The following is a 12,335-nucleotide window of genomic DNA, read 5'->3' on the forward strand; positions in this document are numbered from 1 at the left end:
TAAGAGAATGTGCTAATTAAGAATGGATGGCAGGACACTCAAGGTACAGCTCTAGTGGGAGTGGGGTGGAAAGATTGACAAGGTATTAGTTGTAGATTTTTAAAAAATGGAAATAGGTGGGAAAAGAAAAATCTATATAAATTATTGAAAAAAACAAAAGGGAGGGGGAAGAAATGGGGTGGGGATGGGGGGAGGGAGTTTAAGATCTAAAGTTGTTGAATTCAATATTCAGCCCGGAAGGCTGTAAAGTGCCTAGTCGGAAGATGAGGTGCTGTTCCTCCAGTTTGCGTTGGGCTTCACTGGAACAATGCAGCAAGCCAAGGACAGACATGTGGGCAAGAGAGCAGGGTGGAGTGTTAAAATGGCAAGCGACAGGGAGGTTTGGGTCTTTCTTGCGGACAGACCACAGGTGTTCTGCAAAGCGGTCGCCCAGTTTGCGTTTGGTCTCTCCAATGTAAAGGAGACCACATTGGGAGCAACGAATGCAGTAGACTAAGTTAGGGGAAATGCAAGTGAAATGCTGCTTCACTTGAAAGGAGTGTTTGGGCCCTTGGACGGTGAGGAGAGAGGAAGTGAAGGGGCAGGTGTTGCATCTTCTGCGTGGGCATGGGGAGGTGCCATAGGTGGGGGTTGAGGAGTAGGGGGTGATGGAGGAGTGGACCAGGGTGTCCCGGAGGGAACGATCCCTACGGAATGCCGCCGGGGGGATGAATGGAAGATGTGTTTGGTGGTGGCATCATGCTGGAGTTGGCGGAAATGGCGGAGGATGATCCTTTGAATGCGGAGGCTGGTGGGGTGATAAGTGAGGACAAGGGGGACCCTATCGTGTTTCTGGGAGGGAGGAGAAGGTGTGAGGGCGGATGCGCGGGAGATGGGCCGGACACAGTTGAGGGCCCTGTCAACGACGGTGGGTGGAAAACCTCGGTTAAAGAAGGAGGACATGTCAGAGGAACTGTTTTTGAAGGTAGCGTCATCAGAACAGATGCGACGGAGGCGAAGGAACTGAGAGAATGGGATGGAGTCCTTACAGGAAGCGGGTTGTGAGGAGCTGTAGTCGAGGTAGCTGTGGGAGTCGGTAGGCTTGTAATGGATATTGGTGGACAACAACTTTAGATCTTAAACTCCCTCCCCCCATCCCCACCCCATTCCTTCCCCCTCCCTTTTGTTATTTTTCAATAATTTATATAGATTTTTCTTTTCCCACCTATTTCCATTATTTTTAAATCTACAACTAATACCTTGTCAATCTTTCCACCCCACTCCCACTAGAGCTGTACCTTGAGTGTCCTGCCATCCATTCTTAATTAGCACATTCTCTTAGATAATATCACCACCTTCAACACCTCTTTGATCCTTTTGTCTGTGACATCTTTTGATTCTCTGCTCCTATCACTGCTTGCTTGTCCCTACAACCACCCCACCCTCAACTTCTCTCTCCCTGCCCCCCCACCTTAAACCAGCTTATATTTCACCCCTCTCCTAACTATACTCAGTTCTGTTGAAGGGTCATTGGACTCGAAATGTCAACTCTTTTCTTCTCCACAGATGCTGCCAGACTTGCTGAGTTTTTCCAGGTAATTCTGTTTTTGTTTTGGTCACATATCTTCTCTGCAATGAAGAACAACATTACTTCCACCTCCGTAATATTGTCCATTGCTGCCCATCTGCTCCTGAAATCTCATTTGTATTTTTGTTGCTTCCAGACTCGACTATTCCAAGGCCCTCGTGGCCAGCCCCATCTTCCATCCTCCATAAACTTAAGCGCACTCAAAACTCTGTTGCACTTATCCTAACTTGCACCATCAGGTTTCCCCATCACCCCTGTTTTTGCGTTAGCTCCCGATCCCTGTTTGTCCCCAATTTGAAATTCTCGTTGTGTTCAAATCAACTTGACAGCCTTGCCCTTCCATATCTCCGTAATTCCTTCCGCTCTGCAGCCCTCTAAGATTTCTATGTTGCTCCAATTTTGGCCTCTTGTCCATGCCCACTTGCTTCATCCCACCATTGGAGACAGCCTTTAGCTGTCTAGGTCCTAAACTCTGGATTCCTTCCCCAAATTTCTCCACTTCTCCCCCTTTCTCTCCTCTTTTACAACCCATCTTAAAACTTCTCTCTTTCACCATGCTTTTAGTTGACTGTCCTAATGTGTCCTTTATTGGATCAAGTTTTGTCTGATAGCACTCCTGTGAAGCATCTTGGGACATTTTACTACATCAAAAGAAGAAATCCAAAACCCCAGTTATTTACTGAAGGAATGAAGCCACAAGATTCCACAGGTTACAGCAAAACAAAGCAAACACTAAATACTATTTTAGGTAACCACCTATATTCTAAAAACCCAGAATCAACATAAGTTAAACAGGAATTAACATCAGGAAGATATAATATTTTTCAATTTTATTGGAATTTATTGTAAAATAGTGGTATGGAGAAAGAGAAAGACTTAAGTGGATTAAAGGCAGCTGGTCTGAAGGCCTTGCTGTTTTAGGAGATGCACCAGGTTTGAAATGTGAAGTAGGTAAACATAGGTGTCAAGGGAACATTTGCATTTTTAAATAAACCAGACTAGATTGTTTTCAAAGGAGGGGAAAAATGTGTAATCTAGCCGTGAGAAGTTTAGAAACAGGGTGTTTATTTTTCCCAAAGATTACTGGTAAAATGGTTCTATGCTAAATTTTTACGATCAGAAGGGTAAAGTCCAAAAACATAGTGAAACAATGGGTATTTGCATTCAAAGGGGAAAATGTGTATAAAGGAGCAAAGGCTGTAAGGCCAGGGATTCTAAGACCTAACAAGTGTGAAAAGCCTTCAGCATCTATGCCTCAAGCTGCTGTCTTCACAGAACTGAAGTTAAGAAAACTCACTTTGAATTCGACTGGTTCAGGGTATTGTGTGTCACATTGCCTGGGTCTTTTAAAATCTGTGCGTCTTACTGTTGCCTTAATAAAAATGTAACTGGGAGACAGATTAAGTAGGAGATTTAGAAGTTATTATAGTAGTAATTTGTAGACATATGTCTATGTTTAAAAATAATTTTTCTTGTTAATAAATGCTTAATCGAGTTTTGTAAAAACCTTTAAGGCTCAGTGGTCTTATTACAACTGAATTCAAAGCCCCATCTCGAAATATACAAATTGAAAAAATAGATGTGGTAATTGTTTCAAGTTTCCCTCTGGGATTTGAACAACTCAGCATTTACTATCGGCTGTGCCATGACATAGTTGGGGGCTCTTTGCAAGATATATTTGAAATTCCTTGATTGGTTTGGAGTTGGTGTATCTTAAGGTTACAAAAATCAGAAGCTCTTTAAATTCAGGAGTTGGTGTGAGGTTTTTTTTTTAAAAAAGAGGTGAGACTGCAATATGGCTTTGGCAGTTGCTCAGACTTATTTGGGAGTTGAAGTTATAACTTTATTTACCCGTTGTAAACCAGCCAAAGTTAAGTTAATGGAAGTAGCAGATAAAGTACAATTGTGGTTACCTGCAGCAGCAAAGGAAACAGATATAATTGAAGGTTTAGCACAGCATTTAAAGTTTGAAGTGATACCTGGCACTAGTGAGTCATAGCTGGAGGTAGTGAGACATCAGTTAAAAATGAAGAGGCTTGAATTTGAACAAACAAAGGAACGGAGAAAACATGAACTAGAGGCAAACGAAAAGGAAAAATAATTGGAAATGAAAAAACTGGAGCTAGAGGCAGCAGAAAAAAGACAGGGCATTTCAAAGGGAGCAAGTGAAATGACACGAGAAAGAAAAGAAGCTGGAACTGGAATTCTAGGCAAGAGAGAAAGATAAAGAAAGAGAGGCAAGGGAAAGAGAGAAGGAAAGAGAAAGGGCATACCAGCTTAAAAGGCTGGAAGTTAAAAAAGAGATCTCAGATTCTGAGGAAAGTTCTTATGAGGAAAAAATCTTTACCCTAAAACCCAGTGCAGAGATGTTTAAATTTGTACAAGCTCTTCCAAAGTTTGAGGAAAGACATGTGGAAGCATTCTTTATTTCATTTGAGATGATAAACAGATGAAATGGCCACAGGAAAACTGGACATTGTTCTTACAATCCAGGTTGGTGGGTACAGCACATGGGGTTTATGCTCCACTGTCAGAAGAAATGTTGGTGAATTATGAAGTGGTTAAAAAAAGCTATTTGGAATGCATATGAGTTGGTTCCTGAGGCATACAGGCAGAAATTTAGGAATACTAGAAAACAGCCTAGGCAAACTTATATTAAGTTTGAAAAAGTGAAACAAAGTAATTTTGACCAGCGGATACGGGCATTAAAGATAGAGATAACATATGCAGCTCTTAGAGGAGTAATTCTTTCGGAAGAATTTAAAGATTCAATCCCTTCGGTAGTGAGAATTCATGTGGAGGAACAAAGGGTTCAAATGGTAAGACAAGAAGCAGAGATAGCTGAGGATTATGAGTTAGTTCATAGAGCTAAACCTTTTTTGTCAACCTTTTAAATCAGAAAAGGATAGAAAGTGGGATGGTGAAAGGAAGGTGGGGTAGTCAGGGAAGAGGAGGAGTAGGTGGAAATTCACAGGAAGTTTTTTCTCAGAATTAAAAGAAAGGTACTGAGGGTAGAAATGGCATTCAAAAATTGAGGCGTTTTCATTGTAATAAAGTTGGACATATGAAATCTGTGTGCTGGAAATTGCAGGGAAAATCTGCTGCAATTACAGGGGTGCAGAAAAGTTCTGGAGGCAAAAGGTTCTGAGGTTCAGGCACAGGAAAAAACAGTGGTTTGTGTACAAGTAAAACGGAAAATCGGTGAAAGGTAAATAAGTGGGAATATGTTCACAATTTACCCCAAAGAATTCAGAGGAGCAGGTTGCAGAAATGTTTAAAGATTTTGTGTCTGAAGGGAAAGTATGTCCACGTGTATAGGGTGGAGTAGGTAAAGATGTTAAAATCTAAAGAGACACAGGGGCTAGTCAATCCTTAATGTTGTGGGATAGTGACATTTGTTGTTCAGAGGGAGTATAGCAGGAACAGGTGATAATAAGTAGGGTTCATAGAGATGCTAAACCTATTCCATTGGGGAAGGTAAATTTAAAGAGTAAGTGTTTGTTGCTGTCGTGGAAAAATTGCCCATTTCAGAGGTTCAATTTATTTTGGGTATATAGCTAGGTCACAAATGTGGATGATGCCTATGGTAGTTGAGCAGCCTGTAGAAGTGTTACAGAGAGAGCATCCAGGATTGTTTCGAGATTTTGCGATAACGAGATCACAGGCTCATAGGTTGAAACAAGAAGAACAGGAAGTTCAAAGGCAGGGAGAAGGTGTGGAAATCCAATTAGCTGACACCCTGTTTAATAAGGTTGTTCAGGAAGAAAGGCTGGAAGATAATTCAGTTGAAGTGTTTAACTCAAAGAGGCTAGTGGAATTACAGAAAAAGGATTTGCAAATACAACTTTTATATCTGACAGCTTACTCAGAAACAGAGGCAAAATGTATTCCAGAATGTTATTACCTTAAGGGTAATGTTTTAATGAGAAAATGGAGGCCTTATCATGTTTCAGCAAATGCAAGCTAGAGGGTGGTGCATCAGATTGTTATCCCATTTGGGTATAGAAATGAGATTGCAGAAACATTATCAAGAATTGGAGCTTAAAGGGAAACTTGGACGTTTAAAACCTGGATACTGAACTGAAATGATTTCTGTTGATATGAAGGATTTGTGTATATATATATTATGTTAATGCATGTATCTGGTAATGTAATAGTGTTAGTATATAGCTAAGTAAAGGAGATAGTATAAGATGGGTTAATAAAATGAAGTCGTCTTTTTAAATTACGATAGTTCATTTTTTAAAAATAAGGATGGGGGTGTCAGGAAGGTATAATAATTCTCAATGTTATTGGAATTTATTGTACAATTGTGTGTGTGTGTGTGTGTGTGTGTGTGTGAGAGAGAGAGTGTGTGTGAGAGAGAGAGAGAGAGTGAGTAAGTGAGAGATAATAAGAGAGAGAGAGACTTAATTGGATTAAAATTGGCTGATCTGAAGGCTTTGATGTTTTAGGAGATGAGCTAGGTTTGAAATGTTAAGTAGGTAAACATAGGTTTCAAGGGAACTGTTGTATTTTTAAATAAACCAGACTAGATTGTTTTCAAAGGATGGGTGAAATGTGTCACCTACCCAGGCAAAGTTTAAAAAGTGTGTTTATTTTTCCCAAAGATTACTGGGAAATGGGTACTATGCTAATTTGTTATGATCAGAAGGATAAAGTCCAAAGACATAGTGAAACAATGGGTATTTGCATTCAAAGGGGAAAATATGTATAAAGGAGCGAAGGCTGTATGTAAGGGTAGACATTTTTAAGATCTAACAAGTGTGAAAAGCCTTCAGCATCTATGCCTCAAGCTGCTGTCTTCACACAAGTGAAGTTAAGAAAACTCACTTTGAATTTGACTGGTTCAGGGTATTGTGTGTCACCTTGCCTGGGTCTTTTAAAATCTGTGTCTTACTGTTACCTTAATGAAAATGTAACTGGGAGTCAGGTTAAGTAGGGGATTTAGAAGTTATTATAGTAGTAATTTGTAGTCATATGTCTACGTTTAAAAATAATTTTTCTTGTTAATAAATGTTCAATCTAGTTTTGTAAAAAACCTATAAGGCTTAGTGGTCTTATTACTACTGAATTCAAAGCCCACAGCTCAAAACATACAATTTAAAGAAATAGCTGTGGCAGTTGTCTCAAGTTTATCTCTGGGGATTTGAACAACTCAGCATCTACCACTGGCCTTGCCTTAATGATTATGAACTATAAATTACACAATAAGTGGCAGATACAACTAACAGAGATCTTACAAATTGGCTTTGCAGTCCACTCAGCCTAGATATCATCAATCTCAGTCACAATGTTCTTCAAAATTCTGTCTTCCTCAAAAAGAATTTCAACTACACTTCTTCCAGAATTTAGTCTGATCCCCAGCCGATAGCAGTGCACAACCAACCAAGTCCCAAGGGCACAGTCTTCACCAAAAACTTCCTCAACCCTGCTTAAGACAGTCTGGTTGATATGGATTCACCAATGTTATTTTCAAACAACAGAAACAGTCACAGCAACTGCATATTTGCCTATTCTTAGTGCCTGGATCTAGCCCACCTGTATTGCACCATTGGAATCATTATCAACTGAACTCTGATGGCTCTGTGTCCTTTTATGTGGTTTCAATCACGTTTCAGTCGCCCCAGACGTTTTGGTTTCCATTCTCAGTTTCAGTCTTACTTTCCTTAGCAACTGGAAGAATTAGTTTCCCTTTTCAACTGTCTCAAAAACTACAAGCTTTGAAACCACAGATTCCATCACAATTGTAAATTCTGTTTTACAATTTCATTGTACTGAAATTCTAGTGAACAAATTCATCTCTCATTTATAGCCAGTGATTATGGAAATGACTCAAACTTCTCCAAATCTACACTACAAATAATCACACTGTTTTGTTTTCTGCCTTTTTAATTATAAAGAAACACATCAAGACATAATGCCCCTCCCCGCCCAATTATACTGCCAGCACAGTTGCAATACATTTTGCAGATGAGGTTAGAGAAGTGTTAAAAGTGGTAAAAAGATTCACTAAGTACAGAGAAACTATTTCCTCTGGTGGAGAAATCCAGAAAAAGAGAGTGTAATTTTAAAATTAGGACTCAGACATATGAGTGAAATTAGAATCCATATTTTGAAAGAGAAATCTAGAACTTGCTTTCTCAAAAGGCTGTGAATGCTGAATCAATTGAAAGTTTCATGACTGAGAGCGATAGATTTTTATTAGGTAAGGCTATCAAAGGATATGGCTCAAGGACAGGTAAACTGAGTCCAAGTACAGATCAGCCACGATCTAATTAAATAAAGAATCACATCTGAAGGCTGAATAGCCTACTCCTTTCTTCTGAAAACTTTAGGAATGGATTAAGGACACACTCCTTCATCGCTCTGTAAGGGGTAGCTCACATCGAATCAAATCTCCTCTATTAACTTATTGGCCTGGAATTTCCAGTCATTCCTATGATTTTATTTTTCCAAACAGTTCTTTGAACACCTTTAGACTGCTCCTCTCACTTAAGTGAAATTGAACAGCTTAATCAGATCTGTATTATCTGTGTACTGAAAAGAAAGCATATCTAAATGAATTATCGTAGAAAATCTCAGTATTAATCACTTAATGAGCCAAGCACCTGTTTACCTCAAGTGGCATTTAGGAGAGTTTTGACCTTAGACTGCTCACCTGCATATGTGTGCTGATGGTAACATCGTGGGACCTGTGGGCTGTTTCCCTGCTGTAGAAAAAGTGCTGCACCCTTTACTGTGAAGAAACTGTCACTGAGGCTGTATAAGAGACGGAACAAAAACAAAGGTCAGAGAAATTACTAAAAAATGCACAGTTTCATGTAATTAATCTACATTAAATTTATTGCTGTCTTTCTTCCCTATTTCTTTCCTAAAGGCATCTGCTCTTGCTGGTTTACAGGCCCACAGTGCCAATTGCTCACTGGTACCTTGTTTAAATAGGTATTCTTCCTGAGTGTCAAAATGCACTTTTACTGGAGAAGATGATGTATTGTAAGGAGTGTTGTAAGGTGTAATTGCAATTTATGTTGCCTAAAGTTGTCTTTTTTGATTACAAACTGAGAACAAATGAAACCGTGAGGACAAAAGCTTATTCTCTGCTTTATTATTCATTGTTATTTATAAAAAACAGTCTAGCCTGTAACTAGCTGAAATCAGAAGATTCACTTAGAAAAAGGATCATTTTCTGGAATGTAGCAGTACTTGCAAATAGGGAGACCTTGAATGCTGCTAGCAGCTAGATGACCGAAGGGAACTTGCATCCTGCCGAGCCAGAGTTCTCCTACATCACTAGCAGAATGGCTACAGATATAAGATATTGTTCTCAGTTGAAATAGATGACAGCAAGTGTTCATTAAATATAATTAACACATACATGCAAATCAAGTAAATAAGCTCTTGATCACTAGGTTTGTTGAGGCTAAATAATTCAATGTGTTGTGGCAAGGTTGTCTCTGGGTTCAAACTGGGATTGTATCAGAGAAATAGACTGTCGGAATCAGCCATTATAATTCAACTACTTTACACCATTATCAGGTGCTAGTCACAGCCAAAGCCTGCTGCTGTCCTCACCCAATATCTACACACATTTTCAAAATTTGTTAGTTATTAACCAAGTTTTACAGGTGAATTAATTGCAAAGCATGTTTTAGAGTAGATTTTACGTTATCTATTAAAAAATAGTTTTAAAACCTGCAACAAGCATGAACAATTCCTTCTATATGGTTATTGTATCTGTGCCAAGCATTTTCAAACTTTATTAAAGCAATGCAACATACATTTAATACAAACACTAGAAAAGTCAATTAATATTCAAACTTATGCACTGAAGACACACCCAAAACATTATTACAAGGTAATATACAGACTATCAGGGTAGTTTAACATGAGCCACAAACAATTTATCATATTTACAAACTACTCTGAACAGAGTTGTGTAAATTAAAAAGCATAACACAAGACTGAAATTATCCAATAATCCTTTCTATTCTTGTGTGAGCGAAGGACTTTAAAAGTGATGAGAAATTGTCAATGGCAATACAACTACTTACCATTGAGCAGGATCTAACAGTTACAACAACGAAGGACACATTACTTCATAGCTCTGTAAAAGGTCACTCACTCTGAATCAAACCTCTTCTTATAAAGCTATTGGTCTCAAATTTGGGGTTGTAATAACAGTGAAAGAGTCACTGATTGCCATCATTACCCTGTTAAACTGACACCAGCTTCTGACATGTGCAGTTAAATGCGGAAATCCAGAAGCCGCCTTCAGTGAATTCCTACTCCTCCACAGGATGCACTGTTGCAGTCTTCACACGATCAACACAAAATCAACAATTTGACATGAACTTCAACTTTATATGCATTATTCTTGCTGCAAAAAACAATAACGTTAAGCCCTGTTCAATCAGGAAGAACTGTTTTTCATTACTGATCAACTTCTCTAGCCCCACTAGCCTCTTCCTCATGTCCCCACTACACCTTCTGCCACTTATCTTGAAACTATGTACCCTGGTTCTAGAATTCTCCATCAAGGGAAACAATTTTATCCTGTCCACTCTATCTATTCCCCTCACAATTTTGTACACCTCAATCAAGTCACCTCTCAGCCTTCTTTGTTCTAAGGAAAATAACCTCAACCTATCCAATCTCTCCTCATAGCTGCACTTTTCTAACCCTGGTAACATTCTTGTAAACCTCCTCTGCACTCTCTTCAGAGCTATTACGTCCTTCCTGTAATGTGGTGACCAGAACTGCACACAATACTCCAGTTGTGGCCTCACCAGGGTGTTTTACACAATTCCAATATTATATCCTTACTTTTATATTCTATACCTCTGCCAATGAAGGAGGGCATTCCATATGCCTTCTTTACATCCTTGTCTACTTGAACTGCTGCCTTCAGGGACCTGTGTACTTGTACGCCAAGATCTCTCACTTCATCTACCCCTCTTAGTATATTCCCATTTATTTTGTAATCCCTGTAACTGTTTGACCTCCCTAAATGTATGACCTCACACTTTTCTATGTTAAAATCCATCTACCACTTTACCACCCACTCCACCAACCCATCTATATCGTTTTGGAGATTATGGCTATCCTCTACACAATCCACTACTCGGCCAATCTTTGTGTCATCTGCAAATTTCCCAATCCTGCCCCCCACGTTCACTTCCAAATCGTTAACATATAACACAAACAGCAAGGGTCCCAACACCGAGCCCTGTGGAACACCACTTGAGACAACTTTCTATTTGCAAGGGCATCCATCGACCATTACCCTTAGTTTCCTGTTACAAAGCCAACCTTTTATCCAGTTTGCCACATTACCCTGAATCCCATGGGCTTTTACTTTCCTGACCAATCTGCCATGTGGGACCTTGTCAAATGCCTTGCTAAAATCCATGTACACAACATCCACTGCACTACCTTCATCAGCCCTTCTTGTCACTTCCTTAAAGAATTCAATCAAATTTGTGAGGCAAGACCTTCCTTTAACAAATCCATGCTGACCATCCCTGACTAGTCCATGCCTTTCCACATGACAGTTAATCCTATCTCTCGGAGTTGATTCTACTAATTTGCTCACCACCGATGTAAGACTAACTGGCCTATAATTGTTTGGCATTTCCTTTGATCCCTTTTTAAACAATGGAACTACGTTTGCATTTCTCCAGTCCTCCTGTACCTCCCCTGTATCTAGTGAAGATTGGAAAATCATCCTCAGAGCATCTGCTATCTCCTCCCTGACTTCCTTCAGCAGCCTCAGAAACAATCCATCTGGCCCTGGTGATTTATCAGCTTTCAAGGATTTCAACCCTTTGAGTACTTCCTCTCTCTTTATGACTATCCCGTCCAATATCTCGCAGTGTTCCTCCTGGACTACTATATCTACATCCTCCCTTTCCTTTGTAAACACGGAGACAAAATATTCATTCAAAACCCTTCCCACAGCCTCTGCATCTACACACAAGTTTCCATCTTCATCTCTGATAGGTCCCACTTTTTCTTTAACTAACCTTTTAGCATTAATGTATTGGTAAAACATCTTTGGGTTATCTTTAACTTTACTTGCTAAACTTTTTTCATGCTCTCTCTTTGATTTCTTTATTTCCTTTTTTAGGAAATAGGGTTGAGGGTGGATAAAAGGGAACCAGTATAGTGTATTTGTATTTCTAAAAGGCATTCCATAAGGTGCCACATAAAAAGATTACTACACAAGGTAAGAGCTCTTGTGTTGGGTGTAATAAATTAGCATAGATAGAGGACTGGCTAACTAAAAGGAAACAGAGTCAGGATAAATGGATCATCTTCAGGTTGGCAAACTTCAGCCAGTGCGGTACCACAGGAATCAGTGCTAGGGGGTTTACTATTTACAATCTATATTAATGACTTGGACGAAGCAACCAAGTGTATTGTAGCCAAATTTGCTGACGATACATTGATAGTTAGGGAAGCCAAGTTGTGAGGGGGACACAAAGGCCCAGATTTTCTCAGAAGTGACTGAAAATCGTAAGTCCTACCCCCAAACACGGCACTTCCCATTTTTGAAGGGGGTGGGAATGGGGGTGGTGGGGTGCGTTTCGCATATGCATGTTTTAGGGGGTGCAGCTAGCCATTTAAATTATCAGCTGCCACCATGAAGTGGGATTTTTGTAGGTTAGGAGTGTGAAACCTGAAGTGTGCAGGTTCGACCAGGTAGGGGCAGGACTGAACTTTGCAGCTTCATTTGGGTAGACAGAGTACCCCTTTGCAGAGGTCC

At 39.7% G+C, this 12,335-nt stretch overlaps 1 protein-coding gene across 1 annotated transcript in view; it reads right to left on the reverse strand.

Annotated features, from left to right (window-relative positions):
* Nucleotides 1–12,335, reverse strand: part of LOC144687862 (protein phosphatase Slingshot homolog 1-like) — a 123,106-nt gene that overhangs the window by 79,043 nt on the left and 31,728 nt on the right. Inside the window, exon 3 of the mRNA XM_078554412.1 lies at nucleotides 8,229–8,329. Coding sequence (XP_078410538.1) covers nucleotides 8,229–8,329 — 101 coding nt within the window. The remainder of the gene's footprint in view (nucleotides 1–8,228; nucleotides 8,330–12,335) is intronic.

This window comes from Cetorhinus maximus, chromosome 12 (genome assembly GCF_964194155.1).
Source record: "Cetorhinus maximus chromosome 12, sCetMax3.hap1.1, whole genome shotgun sequence".
Classification (NCBI taxonomy): Eukaryota; Metazoa; Chordata; class Chondrichthyes; order Lamniformes; family Cetorhinidae; genus Cetorhinus; species Cetorhinus maximus.